At 34.8% G+C, this 25,368-nt stretch overlaps 3 protein-coding genes across 3 annotated transcripts; 1 reads left to right on the forward strand and 2 right to left on the reverse strand.

The window, feature by feature from the left end:
• The first annotated feature begins 397 nt into the window (after nucleotides 1-397).
• Nucleotides 398-5,211, forward strand: LOC132632660 (vacuolar protein sorting-associated protein 29). The gene is made up of 3 exons (XM_060348682.1): nucleotides 398-669; nucleotides 3,634-3,771; nucleotides 4,530-5,211. Exons 1-3 carry the CDS (start codon nucleotides 538-540, stop codon nucleotides 4,827-4,829), a joined length of 570 nt encoding a protein of 189 aa, XP_060204665.1. The 5' UTR covers nucleotides 398-537; the 3' UTR covers nucleotides 4,830-5,211.
• Nucleotides 5,212-5,694: 483 nt separating this feature from the next.
• LOC132632658 (uncharacterized) lies at nucleotides 5,695-8,440 on the reverse strand. Its single transcript, XM_060348681.1, has 5 exons — nucleotides 7,954-8,440; nucleotides 7,786-7,835; nucleotides 7,183-7,306; nucleotides 6,989-7,087; nucleotides 5,695-6,446 (listed from the first exon to the last, which is right to left on the reverse strand). Exons 1-5 carry the CDS (start codon nucleotides 8,123-8,125, stop codon nucleotides 5,827-5,829), a joined length of 1,065 nt encoding a protein of 354 aa, XP_060204664.1. The 5' UTR covers nucleotides 8,126-8,440; the 3' UTR covers nucleotides 5,695-5,826.
• A 5,072-nt stretch (nucleotides 8,441-13,512) lies between these two features.
• On the reverse strand, nucleotides 13,513-22,090 carry LOC132632661 (ABC transporter A family member 7-like). Its single transcript, XM_060348683.1, has 18 exons — nucleotides 21,903-22,090; nucleotides 21,104-21,485; nucleotides 20,931-21,010; nucleotides 20,673-20,817; nucleotides 20,149-20,268; nucleotides 19,937-20,061; nucleotides 18,877-19,035; nucleotides 18,031-18,193; nucleotides 17,817-17,942; nucleotides 17,586-17,669; nucleotides 16,161-16,519; nucleotides 15,854-16,051; nucleotides 15,527-15,636; nucleotides 15,331-15,415; nucleotides 14,900-15,028; nucleotides 14,709-14,814; nucleotides 14,315-14,403; nucleotides 13,513-14,039 (listed from the first exon to the last, which is right to left on the reverse strand). The coding sequence occupies exons 1-18, from the start codon at nucleotides 21,978-21,980 to the stop codon at nucleotides 13,740-13,742; spliced, it is 2,838 nt and encodes a 945-aa protein (XP_060204666.1). The 5' UTR covers nucleotides 21,981-22,090; the 3' UTR covers nucleotides 13,513-13,739.
• Between the last annotated feature and the right edge of the window lie 3,278 nt (nucleotides 22,091-25,368).

Genomic DNA, 25,368 nt, shown 5'->3' on the forward strand with positions numbered 1-25,368 from the left:
CCTAAAATAAATCCAAGGACAAAAAAAGGAGATAATTTCAATAAAATATAATCCAGCGTAAAATATTACATCTACGTAGCCATATTTTTAATTTATATCTGCATAATCAACTCTTTTTTTTTTGTTTACAACAGTCTTTATACACACAACATATAACATTATACACTTACCGTAGACAACGTATCAACCTTATATAAAAATATATAATAATGTATAAAAGGGCCATCTCAGGTAATATTAGAAATTTGGGCCATTTCAGATAAATATTTTCTCTAAATAGACGTGTAGTGTTATTTTTCCCCAAAAAAAAAAAAAAAAAGAACTCTTCCTCAGGTCACGTGCGATTCACGTGAAGTAGAGGAAATAGGAAAAAGCGCACACACGACGTCGTATCTTCCCCGTTTATCAGCGATCAAACCGGCATTGGAGTGTCAGCGAGAGAAAGGGTTTAATGGGCGATTAAATAACAAAAATTTCAAATTCGTTTGATTTTGATTAAGTGTTAGTGATCTATTCCAATTTAGGAGGAGGAGGAAGATGGTGCTGGTATTAGCATTGGGGGATCTTCATATTCCACATAGGGCAGCTGATCTTCCAGCAAAGTTTAAGTCTATGCTTGTTCCTGGAAAGATCCAACATGTCATCTGTACTGGTAATCTCTGTATTAAAGTGAGTCCTTTTCTTCACTTTGTATTAATCAATACTAGTATTACTTGATCATTAAAGCTAATTGGTATAAATCATTTTTTTTTTGATGAAGTAAGATTTCATTTTTTTTTTTTTGATGAAGTAAGATGTTTCATTAGAAAAGCATCAAGTAGATGCATAATTACGGGGGCGTAATTACAGATTGGCAAAAATACAAAAAAGAATTGCAGGCCCCTATACATTGATTCCTTCTAAAGTTAGAGTACTAATAAAATCTAAAAACTATTCAGTATTAGATACTGGGGACAACATTGTCCAGCAAAAAAAGATTAACTAAGCATTTGGCTTTAAGAGCTTGAATAGGAGTTCTTGTCAAAAAAAGAGCTTGAATAGGAGTTGAGGTATCATCAAAACATCTCTTGTTCCTCTCAGTCCAAACACACCAAAAATTTTCAGCAGGAATCATATTCCAGACCTTTCTGATGGTCTTATCAACTATCCATAAACTCCAAGACATGTGGCATCACCTAGCTTAACTGAAAAATGCATAGGAACATGTTCCAAAGGTCATAAGCTAATGGGCAATGCAGAAAGAGGTGGTTAACAGTCTCCTGAGTGCTCTTGCAGAAATAACATATGTTGTCCAATTGTAAGCATATTCTATTCAGATTATCCAGAGTAAGACATGCATTCTTTAGTATAACCCAGCTGAAACATTTAATCTTCATAGGCAGTTTAGTCTTCCATACTAGCTTCCATGGCTATATATCAGGCAATTGATTATGAGAACATAGTTGCATATAGCATTCTTTCACTGTGAATGTGCTTTGTTTCCCCATCTCAACTTGTCTGGTGCTCTTTCATCAATGTTGTGAGCTTCCACCTTTGCTAACATTTCCATCAAACTCCCAAGTTCCCAATCCTGTACAAACCTTCTGAAATGCACATCCCAACTGTTGTTGATCCTGTTTTGAGCAGTTGAGGAGTCCTTATCTCTGGCAATGTTGAAGAGGCTGGGGTATTCCTCCATGAGAGATGTATTGTTGAGCCATCTATCCTTCCAAAACTTAATATGAACACCATCACCAGGTTTGAAGTGCATTCCATGAGAAAACTCAGAACCCAGCTTACTGATATACTGCCATGGTCCAACTCCATAACGTAAAAGTACAGCATTGGAGCTCCAGTTGTCCTTTTTACCATGTTTAGCTATGGTCACCTTCTTCCAGAGACTTCCATCATCTGAGCCAAACCTCCAAAGCCATTTTATGAGTAAGGAATTGTTATGAATTGCCAGATCATTGACTCCTAGGCCTCCATTGTACTTTGGGAGCTATACTTTGTCCCATTTTACCAAATGAAATTTCTGAGTGTTCCTATTCCCTTCCCATAGAAAATTTCTCCTGATCTTGTCCAGCTTATCTAGCACCTTCTTGGGAATGGGGAATAAGGACATGAGGTAGGCTGGTATACTATCAAGAACACTACTGATAAGTGAGTCTTCCACCCAGAAGTTGTTTGATTTATTTTCCAGCGAATTATTCAGATTGAGTAATAAATGGTCTTCTAAATAACAGAAAGTTTTGAAGTTGTGAAAAACCGAAAGGGAATGGTGGGTGGGTTAATAGCTAGAGATGGATGTGTCTTGAGAACTCTCATGGAAGAAAGCATATAAGATTGTTGTGAATGGCTTTAGATACTGAAGCAAGCAGTGCAGAAAACATAATGTGATGTCACGTCTCGCCTAAGGCAATGAATTCAGATTTCATGTCCATAGGAAATGAAAGAATTCATGGTAGTAACTATCAAAAAACTTGAAGAATTCATGGTGGATAGTCCCTATGTCGCCCGGGTTCTCCAAATATCCTACCACATCCGTGTTGGATCCTCCAAAATGCACTACTTTGGAACGATCCGACAAGCATCCATCAACATTTTTGAAAAGCCGGAGCAACATAGGATAAGCCAATATTTCCCACTTATATGCTACCAACTATATCAGATGTAGAAAGATCAGATGTCTTATTACCTATTCATGATTATTATTTGGTTATTTGCCTTTATAAGTTACCTACTGATGTGCCTATCATTTGTATGTAAAATCATTTGTTCCAAAAATTTGTTTAAGTGAGGTGCTATTTGTAGATAGTTGTTTAAACTCACTTTTTCAATGCCACTGTTCAAAATTATAATGTTCATCCTTAATTTGCTTAAGAATTGACATAGAGTTTTGCCGACTATATTTATTTTAAGTGTTTCCTTTTTCAAGACAAAACTCATGGATTAGTCCTCCTTTATTTATTCAAAAGTCGTTTCTGTAAAGATTTAAAAGACAGTAGCTGGGATAGTTTTTCCTACGATCCACATCTTGAAGCCTTGGTGTCTCCACCGAAGTGCTGGTTAAGCGAGGCGAAGCGCACAATCTGCGGCGTGCCTAGCTTCATTGTTTAAGCATGCTTGAAACCACGCCTTTGACAACACTGTTCTATCCTGTGCACCTGGGGAGAAAATTTGGAGATGCTAATAGTCAGTTCTGTGTTATGAGATGAGGTTATGATTGTTTACACTTTCTTGGAATCTGAAATAAAAAGTTTGACAATCAGTGTAATGCTATATTTGGAGTAATTAGTCATTTGACGGACATTTTTCGGTAAACCATGTCAATTATAGAATGAAGACCTTGCTCCTTGGTTTATTTAGAAAATTCACCTGCATTTACTCCATCAGTGCTGTCTTATCTGTAGGCTACTTCCACAAGTTTGCTCTAATTACACATTGTGCTTCTAAGTTGTTCTGATCAACTTCTAGGAATAACCATCCCTACAATTTGTGTGATATATTTTCCTCAACAAATTCATTTTGTTTTTTCACTCCCAATTACATACTTCATTTGGTGTGGACATTTATGATATCTTTTAGCATCCAAGTTTTATGTAGGTTCTTTATGAAAATGTATTGACTACCTCATGCAAATTATATGTGCAGGAGGTTCATGATTACTTAAAGACTCTTTGTCCTGACTTGCATATTACTAGAGGCGAGTATGACGAGGACTCACGTTACCCTGAGACCAAGACACTAACAATCGGTCAATTTAAGCTTGGATTATGCCATGGCCACCAGGTCTGATTCACTATTTTATTTTGCTACTCTTGCTGTCCTGCTTTAAGCGGATGTGGTAAAATATTTGGGGTATTCAGGTGATTTGAATTCTTGTTAGGGCTAAATCTAACATCTAAGCACTCTTTGCTTAGTTATATGCATGTAGCAGATAAATATGTATCAACATGCACTCTGCCCTATCTTTGTGCATATTTATGCTTGTCTCGGCTGCAGCTTCTTATATCTGCCTCGTTCTATGTATAAGTGCTCACACTAAATTTACCTATTCATCTTGCTTATGAACTTTTGTTAGTATGTTATTGTAAAGAGAGTTAAGATACTTGCAATGACATTCTTGCTTAGCATGGGATTGAAGTTCTGTTGCCTTCAGAGAAAAAAAATGTTTTGTTGCATTTGCGTGATTTCGATGCATTTACTTATACTGCCGAAAAAGCCCTGCTGTATTTATTTTTGGTCTTTCCTCAAGGGGTAGTACCATGTCGGTCCAATATTTCTGCAACTAAATAAAAAGAATATTAGGGCCAAAATTTGAACTCTATTTTGGTCTCTGTACTCAACTTCCCCACTTGTTTAACCCACTATCTCCTGCTTTTGTTTGTCTTAAAATCTTTTGCATACAATTTTTTTAGAATATTCGCTCGCTTCGAAATTTTCAGCACTCTAAACTGAAGTAATTATTTGAGAAATATGCTTACTCAAGCATGCAGCTCTTTCTCTTATTAATAATGGTGTCTTCCACTTGTTTTCTTGTCGACCAGGTTATTCCATGGGGTGACTTGGACTCATTAGCCATGCTTCAAAGGCAATTAGATGTAGACATACTTGTGACTGGCCACACCCATCAGTTCACAGCATACAAACATGAAGCTGGGGTTGTTATAAATCCAGGATCTGCTACTGGTGCCTACAGTAGCATCACATATGATGTCAACCCGAGCTTTGTTCTCATGGACATCGACGCCCTGCGTGTTGTGGTCTATGTTTATGAACTCATTGATGGAGAAGTCAAAGTTGACAAAATTGATTTCAAGAAGACAACAACACAAAATGCTAATTGAATAGCAGAACTTGTAACTCAGCTGATTTTACTGGAATCCTAAAGAGTCGGAAGACATTATATACCTTTGTTTGCTTGTTTTCACCGCTTTTTTTGCTGTCTTTGTTCTTTATTTCCAGTTGCTTCTGATTATTCAGGTTTATGTCCAGTTACTTGAGTTGGTATGCATTTAAAAATTCAGTTGTTTAATTGGAAAAAGTCTTAAAAGTGTTTGTTTTTCTTCTCTATAGCTGGTGCAAACTCTCCCGTGTAAATTCCCCTGAGCCCTTTTGGATTTTGCTAGCTCCCTGGAACTATAGCTAGTGTGTAATGGAGCCACATCTTTTGTAATTCTGCATGCTTTTGCTATTATACTTTGCATTTTCTTGATGCCATCAATGAAATTTATTCAGTCGTACTTCATAAAAAAAGTCTTCTCGAAAAAGAAAAAAAAAAAAAAGTTGTTTAAAGCCTTCACGGTTTATTGATCTCCTAAATTCCCTTATTTTATATTTATCTGTTCGCAAGTTGATAAGACTGATTGTGGCTTTCGCAACTATAGGAAAGTAGAAACCTACAACTTGCATAAATGTGATGAGGCACCATTTTGGTTAAGGTTATTTGCTTTATGAAGAGCTTCATATACATCTACGTGTATGCTGAATATGAATCTCGATTTAGAGATTAAATTGTGAATTTTATTAACGAGATCCTTTAAAAGCAAGATTTATGTACTTCATAGAGAATGAATGTTTTCATGACTTGGTAATTTGCTTACAAGAATTCAAAATGGCATATCATTAACATCGACAGCAATCCAACAAAAGCAAGGCATTAAGTACATCCAGTTGAAAACTAGAAATAATCAGTGACGTATGAGATCAAAATGATAACTAAGAGCTACTACCTTTTATTATTAAAATCAGCATAAAAATAAGTTACTCCGATATAAATGCAAGTAATACTTAACAAGAAAGGTCTACTCAACTGTACTATGACCAAGAAAAATCTAAAAGTTTCTATGAGGCAGTGAACCTATAAACCATAAAGTGCTTATAAGTTTCCCCTGGATTCACAATCTGAGAAGGAAAATTGGGATGATTAACAGAATCTGGGAATCCTTGTGTCTCCAAACAAAGTGCAGCATATTTTGAGTAAACAAATCCGCCTTTTCCCTTTGCATTTTCCAACATATTACTTGTGTAAAACTGCACACCAGGTTTATTAGTCCACAATTCCATCTTTCTACCCGATTTGCTATCGTGAACAATTGCCGCCCTATGCAAATGCTTGCCCCCAGTATTATCCAACACATAGTTGATATCATATCCACCTGGGATTTCATTGAACTTGCTCCCTATCGTCCGTGGCTCGAGGAAATCATAGGCTGTTCCTTTAACAGGAGTAATTTTTCCTGTGGGGATGAGCTTATCATCAACAGGAGTAATCTTGGACCCGAAAATCTGAATAGTATGGGAGAAAATATTGCCGCTGGTGGCTCCACCAAGATTCCAGTATGTGTGTGAGGCTAAATTCACTGGTGTGGCTTTGTTTAGTGGCTTCGCTTGCATGTCTAAGGCAAACCTGTTTGTCCCAATGAACATGTATGTCACCTTGACAGATAGGTCACCAGGAAATCCTGTTTCACAACATTTGAATATCAAAATTTGTCTAGCTAGAAAATAAATAGTCAGTAGCAAAGAGGATGATTTGAATAATAGATGTCTTTCACATCCAGCTATAACAATGAGAATCTTTTACTTTTTAAATGGCAGATAAAACAACATCAGCAGTTGCTAGGGACATCAGTTATATCTTTATCTACCGCACAATCTATTAATTTAATTTCTTCTCATCTGGCCTATCACGTACTAGGGCCAATCTACGACACGTTAGTAATGGTCTTTTGGATTTCATCTCTTGCAAAAATTGCAAGTGGTTGGCCGTTCTATCGAATCCATCACTTGAAGTCATACCCTTCAAGTATGTGTGAGTCTTTTACCAATTGAAAGTAATGCCGGTCAAAATTTGGCAAGTCAGTTATAGTGATGTTACTGTGAAAATATGCTTAGACGTGAAATTTTTGAAATAGACCGTGATACTTTGAAATTTAATGGTATTTTTGTAATGCCTTGTCGTTCGTTAAATGAAATAAAAAGGAGGACAATTAAATATGTATACCTTGTTCACCATCAAAGCTATTGTAGGTAAGAGTAAGATGACTATCTTCCTGAAAAGATTCCATAGTCCAAATTACATTATTGAATCCTCTGCTACCCCCTGAATTAGAACGATTTTCAACATGTTAATCAAATGTTAAAAGTTATTAAAATTGAAAGCTTTAACAACAAAAAAAGATGAAAAATTATAAATACCATGGAGTGTGTTTCCATGATCATTAGCAGGTAATTTGTATTCCACACCATTCAACTCAAATTTTGCTCCTCCAATCCGATTAGCTACGCGCCCAATCAGGCCACCAAAATATGTAGTATCATTCTATACATACATTAACAACTTATAATTAGGAACCCAAGACACAAAAATTCCATATCTTTTACAAAATATGAGGAGAAATAAACAGATGAATTATCCTCATTATGAAGATGACCTATAACCCATGTTCTTTTTGGGAAGTTACACATTTAGCCACTTGGCAAAAAATTTCTCCAGCCACTAGCCAGTATATTATATTATACACTAATTATACATGTGATATACGCATGTGATATGTCAGCTACTCTTTCATTAACAACTATTCAAGTTAATTTACAAAAAGGGCAATAGCAGATCCATAGAGTACTATACGGTTTCACGCGAATGCATTAACTTTTTTCCAAATCCTATATATTTAGTTCAGTAAATATTTATAAAAATTTGATTGCGAACCCTGTAAATTAATTCATTGTCGTTGTACAAACCCATAAAAACTTCAAATCCTGAATCCGTCTTTGGAAAAGAGAATCAGAGAAACTAACCTTGTAGTCATCAATGGAATGGTAACCAAGAACAACATCATCCATTTTTCCTTAAAAAGGAGTGAAAATGTTAAGAGTGTTAGAAGAAGCAATTAAAGATATGAAATTGACAGTAGATAAAAATGTAATTAGAGATTAAGAAACAAAGAAGAGAGAAAGAAGCTAAACCATGTTTATCAGGGAGTATAACAGAAAGAACTGTTGCACCATAATTTGTGATCTTCACAGAAAAATCACCCTTCTTCAATTCATACACTTTTATTTCTTCATTTGCTCTACATGAATTTCCAATAAAAAGAATGACAAAAGCAAAACAATAATAAAGAGACGTTTTGGCCATTGTTGAAAGAGGATAAATCGTTGGTAACTTACTATATAGCTGGGAGTTTATAAATAAGTGAGGTTTTGGATCATGCTAAATGAAAAATATGGTATATACTAAAAAAATTAAGATTAGGTAATTCAGATAAGAGATGTTGATAAGGAATGATTTGGAATAGTGGATAAAGACAAATATTCAAAACTGAGAAAGTAAAGACGTATTAGAACTTTAGATCAAGTATGATGCCATATTCTCGAGATTCGCCATCAATAAATGTATTTGTTAGCTAAAAATAGCCGAAAATATGTACAGTTTTTCTATCTTGCTCTTTTCTTTTAAGTGAAAGTAAAATCCACATATCGTAATGTCCAACAATATATAGTCGGGTATGAAAAAAAAAAAATGCTTCCAATTCCCAATTTATGTAGCATTATTTAATTTACATGAAGTTAAAAAAAATATATGATAAAAAATAAGTCTTATATATACACATATAAATAAACCTATAATTATTTCATTAAAGAAAAAATGAAAATTTTAAAATTAGATTTTTCTAAATATAAAAAAGTGATCTTTTATTAAGACAAACTTAAAAAGATTCTACATAAATTGGAACGGAAGAAGTACTCTCTAATAAATCAACATCGCAATTCTAATTTTACTAAGAATTAACAAATTCTCCACTAATTATCTACGGTTCTACTACTCAATCCTATAATTATTCATTCATCTAGTTTCTTTTCAGATATCGGAGATTTGAAATGAACATTTACAGAAAGATAAGATTGCCAAACCATAAAATGAGTCACGGTTTGTTCAACTGCCGGGAAATGGAAATAGTCGATAAACAGCTCTTTTCTAGTATAGTGTTCAATTTATTGAAAGGAGACTTGTGATTGATTCCAAACACGAGCTTCGACTTCTTTGCACTATGCAATTTGATTTTTTCCTCTTTTAATTTTTTTTTCAAAATGTGGGAGAGAAGTCAATATGCATTTTTTTGAGTGGATTGCCCTTCTTTTGGGGTGGTCTTTAATTTTTGCCCCTCAAACTGGCGGTCTCTAATATTTGTCCTTCGCTTAACATCCAAGGATCCTGGATTCGAATCCAAGCTCAATAGAAAAAATAAAATTCGCAAGCCATAAGTTGAAATTCGCACCAACTTATGCATTAAGGCAAACTTTTACTCAAAATTAAGCCTTAAGGCAGAGGGTTTGCAAAATTCTAGCAATTTTTTTTTTCTTTTTTTGTCTTAGGGTAGAGTTTGAAACCCAACTTACGCCTTAAGACATATGCCTTGTGAATCCCAACTTATGCCTAGAGTTTTTTTTTTTTATTTTTAACTAAGCGGGGATTCAAACCTGGAACCAAGAGACTTGTAGCGAAGGACAAAAATTAAAGACCACTAATTTGAGAGACAAAATTAAAGACCACCCCAGCGAAGGACAATCTCCTGCAAATCGCCCGTCGATATGAGAATGGATAAGTGAAGGCTAGTGCATGCAACTAGAATATTATACTTGCAAGATACAAAATAGTAGTAGTTTCACTAATTAGTTATCACACTATTTTTTTCATTGTGTTATTTCATTATTTTGATTTAAAGCAACTTCATATACTTTTTTGTGTGTTTCAAATTTCAATCAAATGATGTCCACCTGGCTGAAAATCAAACAATGTACGTGATTTACTATTCCATACTTCAAAGTTCAAATGGTCCTTTCATCTTTTCAATATTGTTTCTCACCTTATTATCTCATACAAGAGGAACAATAGAGTTTTCACTTGTCTGTCACATGAACTAAAACTTCAATTTAATGATCGGTTGTAAAAGTACTCAATCATCACTTAAACAAATCTCAGTTGTCCATAAGAGTTCTCTTATTTCTCTATAAAAAAATTGAAATGAAAATTGATCAAAAGATAACTGCATTTGAAGCGTCAAATTGAAGTAGCCGTTCATTCATATGATGGGAATGGAAAATAATTGTTAGAATTTACAGTTGCTAGGAGAAAAATAGGCTATCTGGTGAAATAGTTGAGGTGCGCTCAAATTGACCAGACACCACCGCCGTACAAAATTAAAAAAAATAAGGACATTACACTTGTTTAAGGTACATATTAAGTATTACACATATTAGTTCCATCATGATTCCTGTGTTTCACTCAATTCTCCTCTTACACATAAGTATGTTTATTTATTTCCCATAAGTAATTCTCTAGAGTACTACACAAGTATCTTATGTTACTTCAACCGTTCAAATAAATATGTGCTTTCACATAAAAAACATATGAACTACCAATAAGTCAATAACACATAGGTGATCGGTCTAGCTTCAAGACTTTTTGGCTCATACTAATATTGCTTTCAATGTACTGATGCTTTTAATTTTCAAAACTCGCCCACATGCTTTGCAGTCAACACCATTCTTTGTTCTCAAACTTGCATTTCTCCTTTTTCACTTCTCTAAGACTTTGCTTTATTTCCAATTCGAACGAAAAGTCAACTTTTAGCTTAGTTGCTTCAAATTACTATGTTGAAGTTCGAACAACTCTATAAACTAACGAGGATTAATAGAACACTAAAAAAGAACATAAGGGAAAATGAAAAAATAGAAAAAGAAAAGATAAAGACGAAGATAATTATGATATTAGAGTTGCAATTTAATAGTTTCAACTTGGCTAATATTGAGAATCTAGTTGGTTGGTTACCTGAACTTTCATCTTATTAAAAAAAAATATTTCAACTTACCTTTCTCTACAATTCATAGGTACCCCAACCCAAAATGAAGAAAGAAACAATTTTTTTCAGTAGAAGGAACTGAGCTATTTTGTAGTAACAAAGTTTTCAAAATGGGCTAGCATGGTCCCCTACTGTCGATATCTAAACTGAATGGACTAGTATTGAAGTAATTTCACAGTTATAGTATTAATTATTGTACATCTTTTTGTGAAATATTTCTCGGATGTAAACATTATACATATTTAACATCTATACTTCCTAAATTTGACAAGATTCATAGGCAGTATTCCAGCAATATTTTACCCATTGATGCTACTGTTGTGTAGTTTATTGGACTTCTTTCTTGATTTTCAAACTCTCATCAAAAATACTTTCTGCTGAGTCCACAAGAAACGTATCCATAACAGTCATTTAAATGAGAAAAAAAAACATATAAGCATATGAGACAATTTTGAGTCGTAATATGAAACAAATGTTGGGAAGGGAACTGTATTATATATCACAAATAATATTTACAGTATCCTCCAATGTACCAAAAACAATTTTTAGATATCGGAGATTTGAAATGAACATTTACAGAAAAATATGATTACCAAGCCAAAAATTGAGTCACGGTTTGTTCAAAGGAGACTTATGATTAATTCCGAGCACGAGCTATGACTATTTTGCGCTATGCAATCAATTTGATTCAATCCCCCCTCCCTCCCCCCCCCCCTCCCTCCCCCCCCCCCCCCCCCCCCCCCCCCCGAATTGTACTTGTAAGATACAACAAAATAGTAAAATATTTATTAACTACTTAATCCCACAATTTTTTTTTTCATTATGCAATTTCATTACTCCACTTGAATTCAACTCAACTTCATATACTTTATTTGTTTCAAATATCAATGTAATGATGTCCAAATGGCTAAAACTAAAACCTTGTACTTTAACTATTAATACGTGATAGATTTATCGATATCTATAGAATAGTTGAGATGCGCGCAAGTTGATCCGGACAAAAGCACCACATTAATCCTTAATATATTATTATATATCCTAATCTGTTTCTTTATTTATTTCCCATATATCTTTCAGACGACACAAGTATATTGTGTTACTTCAATAATCGTTCAGATAAGTATGCTGCCTTCACATAGAAAACATATGAACTACCAATAAAGTCCATATTGTGATAGTCTAGCACCGAGACTTTTTGGCTTATACAGATGCTTTCAATGTAATACTTTCAAAATTTCAAGACTTTGCTTTCAATTGCCAATTCGGACGAAAAGCCAACTTTTAGTTTGGTTGGTTGATCAGATTAAAGTTGAACAACTCTATAATACGAGGATAGATAAAACATTAAAAAGAACTTAAAGGAAAATGAAGAAAAAAAAGAGATAGAAGAAGAATTTTTTTTCCTGATATTGGAGTTGCAATTTAAGTAGTAGATACAACTTGAGAAAGGGAATTTACTCTTTAATCCAATTTTATGTGAATGCAGGTTCCTGATGAGCCAGATTGGACATCCTATGCTTAGCCACATGTACACAGAGCAGAACAAGTAATCCACCTGGCAGTTCCTTCTTTGTTTTTTGTTGAAGTTTTTGTATAAGACAAATTAAAAACTACTTTTAATAGTTCACATAACTCGATCCGGTGCCTTAACTCATTTAGTCCAGACCCTATATTTCGTTATGATGCATAATGTCTTCTATAATTAAATTTTTATGATCACAAAAGAAATTAAGCATCATTTTAGGCGCTAGTTCTAGTTCACTAGGGTCTCTTCTCGTTTACCTTTCCCCACAATTCATAGGAACCCCAACCCAAAGAAGAAAAAAGAACATTTTTTTCCAGTAGAAGGAACTGAGCTATATTGTAGTACTAACAATTTTTCAAAATGGGCTAGCCTGGTCCCCAGCTGTCCATACCTAGGTTGAATAGTAGTATTGAAGTACGGTTTAATCTCACAGCGATATCAATTAATTTGAAGAAATATTTCTAATTCATCACTATTACATTAAAACTGAAAGGATCAACAGAAATAAATACAGCTAACATTGCCCTCTTTTCTAGGCTGTTTAAACTTTAGTAACGTTCTATTCGCGTCATATATATCATTTAACATCTTGATGCACAATCGCAATGCAATCACAAAGTAACAAGGAATTAACAGATCTAGGAGGTTTAACTCGAAGAACTGCAGTTGCAAACTCAGGGAATTTAATCCGGAAGGAAGCTAATTGAGAGAAATGTGTAAAGAGAGAGAAGATATTTTGTATTTTCATGAATGAATCAAGTGTACACTTTGCATGGTATATATGAATCAGTTGAATGAGCTGATCTCCAACTAATTGAATTACAACTGAATCTAACTGCATGAGACAGCTATAACTAACTAATGAAACTTGTAACTAACTTTTGGAACTGACTAACTACTTTCGGAAAAGCTAACTAAATAAATGTTTGGGCCATGTCATCGATACACCAGCTGCATTCTTGCATCACATCTGTACTTCCTGATTTGACAAGATTCATAGGCAGTATTCCAGTAATATTTTACTCATTGATGCTGCCTGTGCAGTTTATTGGACTTCTTTCTTGATTTTCAAACTCTCACCAAGAATACTTTCTGCCGAGTCCACTAGAAAGGTATCCATAACAGTAGTCATTTAAATGAGAAAAAATGAGTATAAGATATTTGAGACAATTTTGAGTCGTTCACACGTCTGTATGATATATCACAAATAATAATTACAGTATTCTCCAATGTACCAAAAATAAAATATCTACATGAAATAAATGTAGTAACACAAACGTATGACAGAGTGATTCAACCAAAATCTTCACGAAATGAAAAACTTATGCCCCAATAAAATGTAGAGAATGGTGCTAATATGGGTGTCAGGAGAGAACATTGAAAGCCTGAGCAGTGCGAGCAACCTTGATAAACACATCCTCCAAAGTTGTATCAGCCAGACCCCAAGCATAGACTGTGAATCTACTCTTTGCTTTCTCAACAGCTTGAAATACATCTGCAATTCTAACCTCTTGCTTTGGCAACTCAAACTTCTGCGTCCCTGATATATGGTATATCCTGTTGGCATTTGGAGACAGGCGTTGCACCATGTGCTCCACTTCCTCCTCGTTATCTGATGATGTTGTCATCGTAAACACATAAGACCCTCCGAATCTCGCCTTCAACTGTCATCCAACAGGGGAATACATGGTCAGAACAGTTGCAAAATAAATGGAATCAGATGGAGAGGTCAAAAAGAATATAAACTGACTCAGCACTTGCAATCATTATATTTTAAAGCTAAACTTCTTAGCCTACCAAGTCTCCACTTCCCTTCATTCTTACTTATGTAAACGTTATTTTTCCTATCAGAAGAATACCCGATCCACAATCTCATAACAGTGAGGTAAGCACAATAAATATACAGGATTTCCAAAATTTCTTCAAGGCTTAAAATTACCTCTTTGGGATTTCCTATACACTGCAAGTTGCCATCGACAAATATTCCTAGTCGATCACATAGATGCTCCGCTTCTTCCATTGAATGAGCTGAAATTGTTATGAGTAGTCATATTAATGATCTCATTAACCAGTGGTAAGGAAGGAACAAGGAAAGAATTCAGGTGTGCAGAGTCCAAGATTAGTTGGGCTAGGACATCTGCATTAATGTGGAATGACAAGAAACTGGGCTACAACTCATAATATCCCATTATCAGTACTTTTAAGATTACTGTATATGTTGTTTATAGAACACGCGTAATTGGAGAAACCCTAATTACAGCTGATTATTACTTCCCTAACTTTTTTCCGGTGAAAGGGGGCAACAAAGAAGCAAGAGAAGCAACGTAAATTACTTGTGAGAATAATCGCTCTATCTTGCTTTGCACGTTTGACAACCTTCCACAAGTTATTTCGTGACGCTGGATCCAGTCCAGTACTGGGCTCATCCATGTAGACAACCTGGAAAATTTCAGAAACCACAAAAGAATATCAATACACATCTCTGACTGTCTTTCCACGAGGATGGATGGTAGGACTAACATACCTTGGGATCTCCAATCAGTGAGATAGCAACACTTAGCCTCCTCTTCATTCCTCCACTGTATTTCCCAGATTGCTTGTCAGCAACACCTCCATGAAACAAGTTGACACTCTTAAGAGATTCTTCAACTGCCTGTAGGCAGAAAAGTATAAGTAACCCCTCAAAAAAAAAAAAAAAAAATCTGCTTTGGATGAGAAGTCAAGTTTATCAACATTTTGTCTTTCAGTAAACGATACCAATTGCTTGTGTTATTGCTATATCAGTAAACGATACCCTGGCATTGAGGAATAAAATCAATTTATTCAGTTATGCTAATTGCCTGTAACTTAGCTGAATCAACGTTTCTTCTCTAACTGGTTTTGGATGATAAGTTTCGATTTACAAGTGCTCCTCATAAGCCCAAGTAAAAGTTAAGACATGAGCCATTAACTTACTTGTGTCAAGACTGCCCCTTTAAGATTTTTAAGCCTTCCGTAGAAAAGTAGGTGCTCCCTTCCTGTTAACTTTTCCCAAAGTAAGCTGAAACAAAATTTCCAAATGAAAAAAATTACAATTAGCATAAGGACACTGATGTTTGCAGGAAGGAGGAGGGATCACATTTCAACTTGACTAGAGGAAATAGATCCTTACTCATGCTGAGGACATACACCCATGTTGGTGTATATCATATCCATGTCCGTTCGTATATCCATACCCTGAGCATATGCAGTACCAGAGCTTGGTTTTATGAGCCCAATCATCTGTTAGCAGAAAATTGTCACTAAGGGGTGTAGAGTTTTCAGTTTTAGCAATCTATGTAAATGAAGAAAGAATCAATAGACATTACATCTGACTACAACATGAAGGGAACTAAGAATGTGTTTTTGAAGTTATGCGAACATAAAGGTCACATCCTTGAGTGACAAAAACTTGAGATATACAAAGATACATCTAACAAAAACAGACAACAGGACTGACCATGTTAATAAAAGTAGTTTTGCCAGCACCATTGGGACCAAGCATCCCGAAACATTCCCCTTGAGGCAAAGCAAGTGACAATCCCCTCACTGCAAATTTCTCAGGGTTTCCATCTTTCCCCGGATAAACCTTCTTCAAATTGTCACAAATGATGGCATGACTTGTACTTGATTCGAGCAACTGTTCAACTCTCTCTCTCTGTTGAAAGGAGGTTCTGTATGGTTAGTTCTGTAGATAGGAACAGATGTACAGGGAAAAAAAAATGAACTGGGAAAAATGTTTTTCAGGAGAAACGTTAAGTGTTTACCTCCTGAGCAACATCAGGTTTCTCCATTTGTACGAAAACTTTAGACCCCTGCCTTCCTGAACTAAGTTTCCTGACAGGAGGATGTGAAGGCTTCTTTCGGGAGTTCCACAAGAAAAAAAGGGGATCTTTCCCTGATGATGCAAGCTGATCAATGTAATAAGCAAGAACGAGAAACACCAACCATTGCACTATCATAATTATTAGGATCTCCTTCATCCCATTTTTTCCATCACTCAAATCTTTCCATCTCATACCATCTGTTCCCATATAATTACCATTGAAAGCATATTGGGAAAACTCGTATAATCCACGAAAAAGAGAAAATCCAGGATAAAGCTCCATAACTATAATCCAGCCTCCTACAATATCATGAGAGCATTTACCAGAAGTAGCATACAAAGTGAAAAACAAAACCAAACAAAAAAATTAAACAACTCAAACAAAATATCAGGAGAAGTAAAGGCAAAAGAATCAGACCACTATCTCAATTCTAACATTATTTTTGGCACAGAGGAGAAGAAGTTGGTTTTCTTCACCTAATGAAAGTCTATAGCTCTCCCGTGATCCTTGGTAAAGGAAGGAAATATTAGAAGGAACATAGCAATTTGTTCCCTATTTTCATTCAAAGCCTGCAGACATTAAAAAAACATGGAACGGTCGCTAACCCCTGAATTGTTCTATCCCCTCATTTCCTTTTACATATCTATAATCCAGCGCCCTAGGGTATGGTAAAACTACACTTTGAAGGCAGCAAATTAGTAAACCAACATTGCAGTAGTAAATCCAACAGGAAAATGTAAAAAGACCAGTGTTGTATATGTTTTATTTTGGAGTACTATAGTAGAGTCCTACCAAACTTGAAATAGTACCCTCTCATCCTATTACTTAATTTTAATAACGTAAAGCCACTTATATTGAATACGGTCAGGAGAAAGAACTATCTTTTAGTCATGATACAGAGGTAGAGAAAGATGATGAGCTGAAGCTCTCTAACCATTTAACTTTCCTTCTTTTGACTTTTGCATGCATCATGCATATGAATCCTTCTTCTCTCCTGATCCTTTACCACCTTTCACCCTACCTTCTCAAACATCCCCTAAAAAATTATATGGCCCCCTCCCGTCCACCCTTTCTTAGACGGTATTCTCCTTCCATTAAACGATATTTAGTAGTATTTGACTATTTTCTGAGTGCTCTAGGTAAGCAGATAAAAGAGAAAACCGTAATATTAATTTTCATTGTAGAAATTGAATGATGCAATCCCCTCAAACGGTCCCTAATGAACTGCAGCACAGTACAAATGTATTGCTCCAATAAATTATCATCAATCTGGAGCGTGACTCGGTGGTGCAACTATGAGAATCATGACTTATAGTTCCAGCTAGATGACAGTTAGCAAGAAATCCTTAAATTTCCTGAACTTACTGGGAAATGACTCATCCTGGAGAAAGAACTGGAAAAGGAATGATGCCAAGAGTCCGTTTGCAAACACCATCATATAGCCGATGACTGTTAAAAGGTCAAGCAAGAAGAATTAGTCATATCATGTTTGTTGTTGAAAGTTAATATGAAGAATTGGTTCATCCTTCTAATAAATGTTCTATTTCATATGCAATCCTCGCGACATTAGCAGCAAGTTCTGTTGCAGATTCAAACCTGTGGCTGTCTTAACATTTGAGAAAAATGCAGCAACTAGAAAAGCAAGGGACACTTGCAAGTTTACGTAGATGAAGTAAAACACGAACTGGATGCTGTAATCATTAAGCAAAAAGAACTTCAAGCCTGCAAAAAGGTTAAAAGAGAAAGAATGAAATATGTATCAGGCAACTCCAGTTAACAACAAGGCTCCACTGAGTAGCTGTAAAATTACCTACTAATGAGCCGAAAATCACAAAACATAACATGTATAGAGCAGATATGACCAAAAAATAAGCATAAGAAATCATCCAATAGGGAACATCCGCAAGTCCATGCATTTTCATCATGATTCGTAGTTTCTGCTGCTTCTCATAAACTAGAGCTATCAAAACAACCTGCACACAATTAATCATGCAATAAATATGACGAGCATAAGGAATTAATATAATCATATAATAAATAAAAAGATAACATCTGCATAAAGGCTGATAGTATATGCAATTTCTGTGTCACAAATTAATAAGATAAACTTAACCAGGCACGATGGTAAAGAAAATAAACATTGGAGGAGTTTCAGAAATACTGATCATCAAAAGGTGCAGTAACACTCAGAAAAACCTCACGATTGACAAAGTGCCGAGTTAAAGAAGCATGACACTATGAAAAGAAGTTTAATCGCATGTTTACTATGATGAATTCTTGTAAGTATTTCTTGCAATAACTGAATTAACAGTTTAGAAGTCTTAAAGAAGTAATATTTCTTAGCTCTCCCATCAAATAAATCAGTCTTTATTCTCGTACACGAACCAAAAAATAAACCATGTTCAGCTAAAAAGAAATAAAAGAGAGAACTAAAACTCATACTGTGTGACTAAATAAGGTGAACTTTCACTCCTCATGCCTCCAACACATAAAATGAGGTAAATACTAAACAAGGCAGTTGATGAATGCAGGAAAGTTGTCTAGGAAATGGATAGCTGACAAGTTGGCATCAATGATAGCATTAAAAGAAAATGGATTTGTCTGCATGGAGATGGTAACAAGTTCCATTACAATAGAAGAGGACATATTTACTTACCGGAAAAAGTTGTGAAACCACCCATGTAAAGAATAGTGGTCCCAGTAGAGAAGCAAAGTCCAGCCTGAGTTTTGTTTCTGGTTTGGGCATTTCTTTGACAAACTCAAACAACATTCTTGCTGAAGGTCCAAGCAAAAACTGAAGGTAGGCATTTGATGCCTGTACAAAACATTTAGCAAAATTTAACACATCAATTACATGAATAGGTTCAAATAACTACAATTAATCTTTCATACATAATCAACACATACTCATTCCTTTCATTCAAGAAGAATGCATTGTGAAGCAAATCAGTCTGATGACTTTTGAATTGCTAGTGCGATAATGAATAGACAACTTGATATTTCTTAGTAATGGTCAATGTTGATACAATATGGTTCTTGGTAATTAACTGGACAATCAACAACATGACAAACTCACAATTACATTTTTTAGTGCAAAAGAACTTATTATATCCAGTTCCACTACGAAGCACAAATATGATCAGAATTACCACTTCCAGTTCTTTCAAGAACAGCTGCTTCTTGTCATAAAAAAGTACTAATCTTCTCTAAACTTACTAAGAGAGTAAGGATATTAGACAATCTATAGTATAGTCTAATAAACAATCAAAATTATAAGTGTGGTCCATCCAGCTAGTACCAGTATCTAGACAAGGCAATCATAAAGTATTAAATTAAACAAGTCACTTTCCAACTTTAAAAGCATACCAGTAAATCTTATTTATATATATCTATGTGTGCATATAAATATGTGAGTTCATAAAATGATTTACACAGAATGATGTCTGAAGACCTACATAAATTTACTTGAAAGATTATGGGCATCATAAAGCAGGGAAAAGCGGAACAACAAAGTTAAAGCTAAATGCACCGAGTACTCCAGGTACTCATCACATGCCTTTCCATGCCTACTCAAGTAAATGGAACTAATTCTCAGGAATCTCTTAATATCTATTACGGATTTCCTTCACAGTGATAAAATCAACAATACAAATTTTACAAGGGTCAAGGACAATTTGCATACAGAAGAACATGGCAGAAGGAAGTGGAAGGTTTACCAAATTCACTGAACGAGGAACCCTTGTCAATGCCATAGGTTGATTGCCTGTGTCATTCTTATAGGTAGAGTTATACCAAATACTCACATCGAAACTATCTCTATTTGAATTACGGAAATCATATGCTGCAAAAAGGAGGTAATACATAGTTAAGATGATACTGAATATCATTGTTATGCAAAAAGACATTTATGCAAAGGGCACCAGGAAACCTGCTATTATCTCGTTTATCTTTCCCTCTGGATTCCCCTTCCTGTAACCTTTATAAAGCTCATTGTTGATCTCATCAGAACTATTGCGCCACAAGTGTAAACCTTTGACACAACTTATCTCTGCAGCAGACAATTAACAAAGCTATAAACCATATAACCCAATATGGAAAAGACATGAGCTTTCTTGTGCGCGAGGATCTAACTTTTTTTGACATTACTCAACTACTTGTGTATATAGCAGCTTTAATCTTAGACTGAATGTCAGCGCATGTGCTTATCTTCCTATCAAAGCTAAAATGTCTTCCGTAATAGAAACTTTTCCTACTGGATCACACGATAGCCATGACATTCAGACAAAAATTCTCTAACTAAAGCTTAAATTAACCCTAAATCAGTTATGCACCAAAATTGGTCAACTTTTTCAACCTAAGCATTATGCATTCTTCCTCAATTTAGACATGCAATATCCAACAGAAAAAAAGTTAAGGCCAGTCAAAAAGCAGTAATGAGCATAAGTTGACTACCTTGCTGAACAGCTAAAGAACCAAATTTCAATGGAAGAGAAAATGTGGAGTTGGGAGAACACTGGGATTGAACGTTATAGACTGGCAGGCTGGAGAAGAAAGCTGCCTCAAGATAATTCATATACTCAGGTGGTGATTCGGAACCCTGAAAATACGAAGGTTGATTCATCATCACACAGAGAGTAAATTTTGAACCTATGCACAGTGAATCTCAAGGGAATGAGAAAAGTAAAATACGCTAAATGGAGAGAGGCTCACCAAGACATTATAGGCTAAGCTATATAAAATATCAGAGGAATTTAGAGCTGATCCACTGCTGAACAAATTTCTACCCACACCTATTAAGTTCCACATTATTGTACATACATATCAGAGAAAATACTCAGTTCACTTATGATATAATACTAGGATCACAGAAAAACAATACATACTTCGTCCAAAAGTCTGATTAGTTCCAGTCAGAAGTATAGTAGCTGGACAAGAACCCGATATTCTGCACGAATCATCGGGCAAGTCCCCAAATGAAGTAAAATCAGTTCGTACAGCACGATACTTTGGTGCAGGTATCTGTAACAAGGGAGGCCATTCGGGTGGGCTAGGAATAGGACAGCTGGCTGCTTGGTCCAAATCTGAGTATTCAATACCACACACTTCTTCACATTTTCCATCACCATTTTGGTCAACACATTGGCAGCCACATCTGTTTGATGGTTTATCTAACTCTTTGTTGACCAAATTTTGAATGAGAACTAGCAATACACAAAGTACTAAAGGGACCAAGATGAGCCGAATATTTGACTTTACATCTCGTTTCTGCAACACAAAAGTAAATATCATATTTTCACCATTTCAGACTTCAATTCGGTAAGCAAACATCACATTTCTAATTTTTTTCTTCAGACTTAATTCGAAAATTATTGTTCTAACAAAGAAGAATATCATGGACAGAAAGAAAAATAACTTCCAAAAACAATATAACTAAATCTAGAACTTGAGTTGCCAAAGACAGGTAAACGCAATTTATCAATAATTTAAGACAACATCAAATACTCCCTCCGTTCACTTTTACTTCTCGATAGTCAGACTAATATGAGAAGACTTATAACGGTTTTTCGTACCGTTTTGAACATCTAAATCTTAATTCTTAGATAATGTAATTCAATTCAGCTCTGATTAGTCAAATTGACTCTCGAGAAGCCAACGTGACAAGTAAAAGACAAAGAAATGAACCTGAAAAGTCATATTCTTTCTGAGCAAAGCATTGGCTTGTGTAGAGAAACTTGCTGGACCATGCACTGTATCCGCCATGGTTGCTACTCTTTTTTTATGTGCAGTTTTCTTTTGTTTTTTAACCACTATTTGAACTTAGTGAAAAAGAGTTAGTTGAGAATTCGGAATTCAGAATGAACATGCTTTTCTCTCAATTCAAGGAATCTCCTTTATATAGATAGCACTTGGCTGTCCTCTGTTTTTCGATACAAAATAAGTGGGTTGACGAAATTGCCCTTTTGTGTCGTTTTCATTCTGCTGCCTAAATGACTAAACTGCCCTTCACATCACGCGGTCTATTTCATTCTGGTTCTTTTGGTATACGACTCAGCTTATTTAATCTTTAATTTAATACAAGGGCAACTAAATGCTGGAACAGTTAATAATTTTAAGAATTTGCAAATATTCACAATCAAATGAATATATAGTACACATTTCAATTAATTAAATGTTCAAGGTGTTTAGTCAAATGCCATACAACCTAAAATCAAAATTTACTAATCACTAAAGGATCAAAAATAAGTTTATTTAGTGTTTGGTTTTCACTCAATATCCGATATCCACTTTAGAACCTGATTAAATCATATTCTTACCAGCAATAATTTCTTCTCTTGTTCTTGTTCGAATGATCATTCTTGTTATTTCCATCACATAAGAAGTAACGACTAATGAAATTGGGATTAAATTGTGAAGTAATAAAAAGTGATAATATTGATCCACAGGAAATAGAGATTTTCATGTTTGGACCTCGGGAACATAAAAAGTTACAGTTCAAAATATCAAATATTGAGTGACTTAAATATTAGGAGTGAGTAATTGCTAGTGACTTTAGCCTTTTAAGTTGAACATATAACCACCACTAATAAGTTCTGTTTATCGTTCATCAAATTTAAATACATGAGATTCACTTATATATTTTAAGGTCAAGTCCTTAGTGGTTAAGTTTTGTTCAAGTAAACACATGAAATTTCTCCATATTGTACTACAAATTTGTGTTATGAATATTCCGTATTGATATTAAACGCTAGGTTATTTTATATTGTTTGGGAGAAGACAGAATTCTGTCTTTTATTTCAGGCAGAGAGCATTTTGTTTCCAGATTGAAGTTTATAATTTCATACGAATTTTGTAAAAATGAAAAAAACGCGCACCCAATATAAACGGACTAACAATTGGGATATTCAAGGGGCAGAGGAATAAGTAAATGCATATATCCATTAAATGCGGATTTCAACAGTATTAGAAAGTGACTATGCTTCTTCCATTGCTGCCAAACAATTTTCAGCATTTTCGTGATATAATAAAGTTCAATTAATTCTTTGACCGAGTAATTTATTCTTTTCTATTTTTAGTGCCAAAAGCCTTTGAATCCGATACAGAAGTCATATGTCTCAATTAAAAAACGAAAAAAGATCTGCTTGAAGTCGCATCGAATTAATAATTTAACAAAATCGTATAGTCAAAGTCAAACTATTAAAGTAAGTTATAATTAACTGTTCACATTCGAAGGCGAATTCAAGAAGTGCACAAATACATTCGCCGCATCATCTGTTTTTTAATACTATGAGGGTGAGATATGTTTAATAATTTCTTCTTCGCCGTAGTTTCATTTTTTCTTGAATGAGACGAAAGCATGAAAATTCATGAAACTTTAATGTAGGTAAAATAAATAAACCAGACATATTTGTTTATTTTTTGGATCACAGCTTAAAACCGCTGACTTCAGCTTCTTTTAGTTTTTTTTTTCCACCTCTGGTGTCCGGTACCTACAGAGAGCCCGACTATTTCGAATTTGCGCCGCATAGGGTTCATTCGGGGAAAGCACTCCATATCAAGAAATTTTTTCAAATCGAGGGAGCGAACCCGAAATCTCTAATTAAGAAGGGAGCATCCCCATCCACTACACGTCTGCACCACATTCTTTGGTGGTCAGCTTTTTCAACGGAACAAACGCACCAAATTCATCATTTGTTGAACTTTATTTCACATTAAAATAACTGAATGATATTCCTGCCCCCCCCCCCCCCCCCCCACCCACCAAAACCCCAACCCACTGCCCAAAACCAAAACCCCCTACACCTTCGTAATGTTTGAGTAAATTATATATGAACTTCGGATAATATTTTTGATTTACTTATCACATATCATATATAAATAAGAAAATCATTTATCTTTTGGAAAATATCTCCTAAACATATACATTTTCCTTAGAAATACCTTTTACTTCATACCAAACACACTCATAGTTGCTTCTTTCCTTCTTGTTAATTAAACTTGTCTACATTTATGCAATATACTTCAATTCGTTCACTTCTGTGACCAGGAAACTTCCTTCAAGCGTCAAAAGTCTTTGAATCAGATTTCTTTCTTTAAACAAAAAAAGGCATCGGAGACAGAGAGATCAAGAACTCGTTATTTTACTCGAAATCACAGTGTATCATGTTGGAATTTGGACTTAGTTAATTGATTTATAGCCTAAAAATGACAGTGGCTCGACCAAGTTGTAAATGAAATATAAGGTAACCTAATTTGATTATATGTGGGATAAATAAAGATCATACTTTAATTATGTGTAGGATAATTATTAAGGCCATTAATTGTAGCATGTAAATGTAATGTTAGCACTCTATAGTCTCGGTAAATAGAGATCAATCCCTTGGGTCCACCCAACATGGGTTGGTGAGATGAATAGAATCTCTCCACCCTTAATAAACTGTCTCAAGTTCGAGCATTAGGAATTAAAAATTATATTAGGAAGAGCTTCCTTTAAAATGGGTCTTACACGGCATTAATCCGAATTAGTTTGGGTCCAATATGAATACCCTCCACTGAATATAAAATAAAAAACAAAATAACCCCTTAGCCCTTCCCTAGTTATCAGAAGAATTAACACTTGGAGTATTTTGTTTCCTTGCGGACATGGTAAAGGGTAGGGGTGGGCACAGTTTGGGCCAATCCGAAATCCGAACTTTTTAAATATTTGGTTTGGATATCTGGATTATGGATTGGACTTCGGATTTTATTTTTAAAATTTATGAATTTCGGATTGGATATGGATCTAGTACTATGGATTTTTGGAAGGGAATTTTACATAAATGACTAACATTTAGGGGTTTTAAATTGGGCATAGCTATATTTTAGCTATTTACATTTCGTAGCTACAGTGCGCGCTGCAGTAGTTTGCTACAGTTGATTGTATTCGGAAATCTAATTGTATTCAAAATTCGGTTGAGTCAGATTTTGCTATATTCAATTCAGATTTTGCTGTATTCAAATTAGATGTATTCAACTAAAACATCAAAAACACAAAAATTTGCACTAAAAAAATCAACAAATACACTAAAAAAATTGAATACAACAAATAAATTTCACTCTATTCATTTGTATACATTTCAAAATTCACTGTATTCATTTGTATACAAGAAAT

This window comes from Lycium barbarum, chromosome 3 (genome assembly GCF_019175385.1).
Source record: "Lycium barbarum isolate Lr01 chromosome 3, ASM1917538v2, whole genome shotgun sequence".
In the NCBI taxonomy this organism is placed as follows: domain Eukaryota; kingdom Viridiplantae; phylum Streptophyta; class Magnoliopsida; order Solanales; family Solanaceae; genus Lycium; species Lycium barbarum.

Excerpts from the sequence above, each read along its gene's own strand:
- LOC132632661 (XM_060348683.1), bottom strand. The coding sequence starts at position 21,980 with ATGGCGGATACAGTGCATGGTCCAGCAAGTTTCTCTACACAAGCCAAT. Across the intron at positions 21,011-21,103 it reads TAATCAGACTTTTGGACGAA|GTGTGGGTAGAAATTTGTTC; the intron begins GTATGTATTGTT and ends GGAACTTAATAG. Across the intron at positions 17,670-17,816 it reads AAATGTTAAGACAGCCACAG|TCATCGGCTATATGATGGTG; the intron begins GTTTGAATCTGC and ends ACCTTTTAACAG.
- LOC132632658 (XM_060348681.1), bottom strand. The coding sequence starts at position 8,125 with ATGGCCAAAACGTCTCTTTATTATTGTTTTGCTTTTGTCATTCTTTTT. Across the intron at positions 7,836-7,953 it reads TATACTCCCTGATAAACATG|GAAAAATGGATGATGTTGTT; the intron begins GTTTAGCTTCTT and ends CTCCTTTTTAAG. Across the intron at positions 6,447-6,988 it reads TAGCTTTGATGGTGAACAAG|GATTTCCTGGTGACCTATCT; the intron begins GTATACATATTT and ends GTTGTGAAACAG.
- LOC132632660 (XM_060348682.1), top strand. The coding sequence starts at position 538 with ATGGTGCTGGTATTAGCATTGGGGGATCTTCATATTCCACATAGGGCA. Across the intron at positions 670-3,633 it reads CTGGTAATCTCTGTATTAAA|GAGGTTCATGATTACTTAAA; the intron begins GTGAGTCCTTTT and ends TTATATGTGCAG. Across the intron at positions 3,772-4,529 it reads GATTATGCCATGGCCACCAG|GTTATTCCATGGGGTGACTT; the intron begins GTCTGATTCACT and ends CTTGTCGACCAG.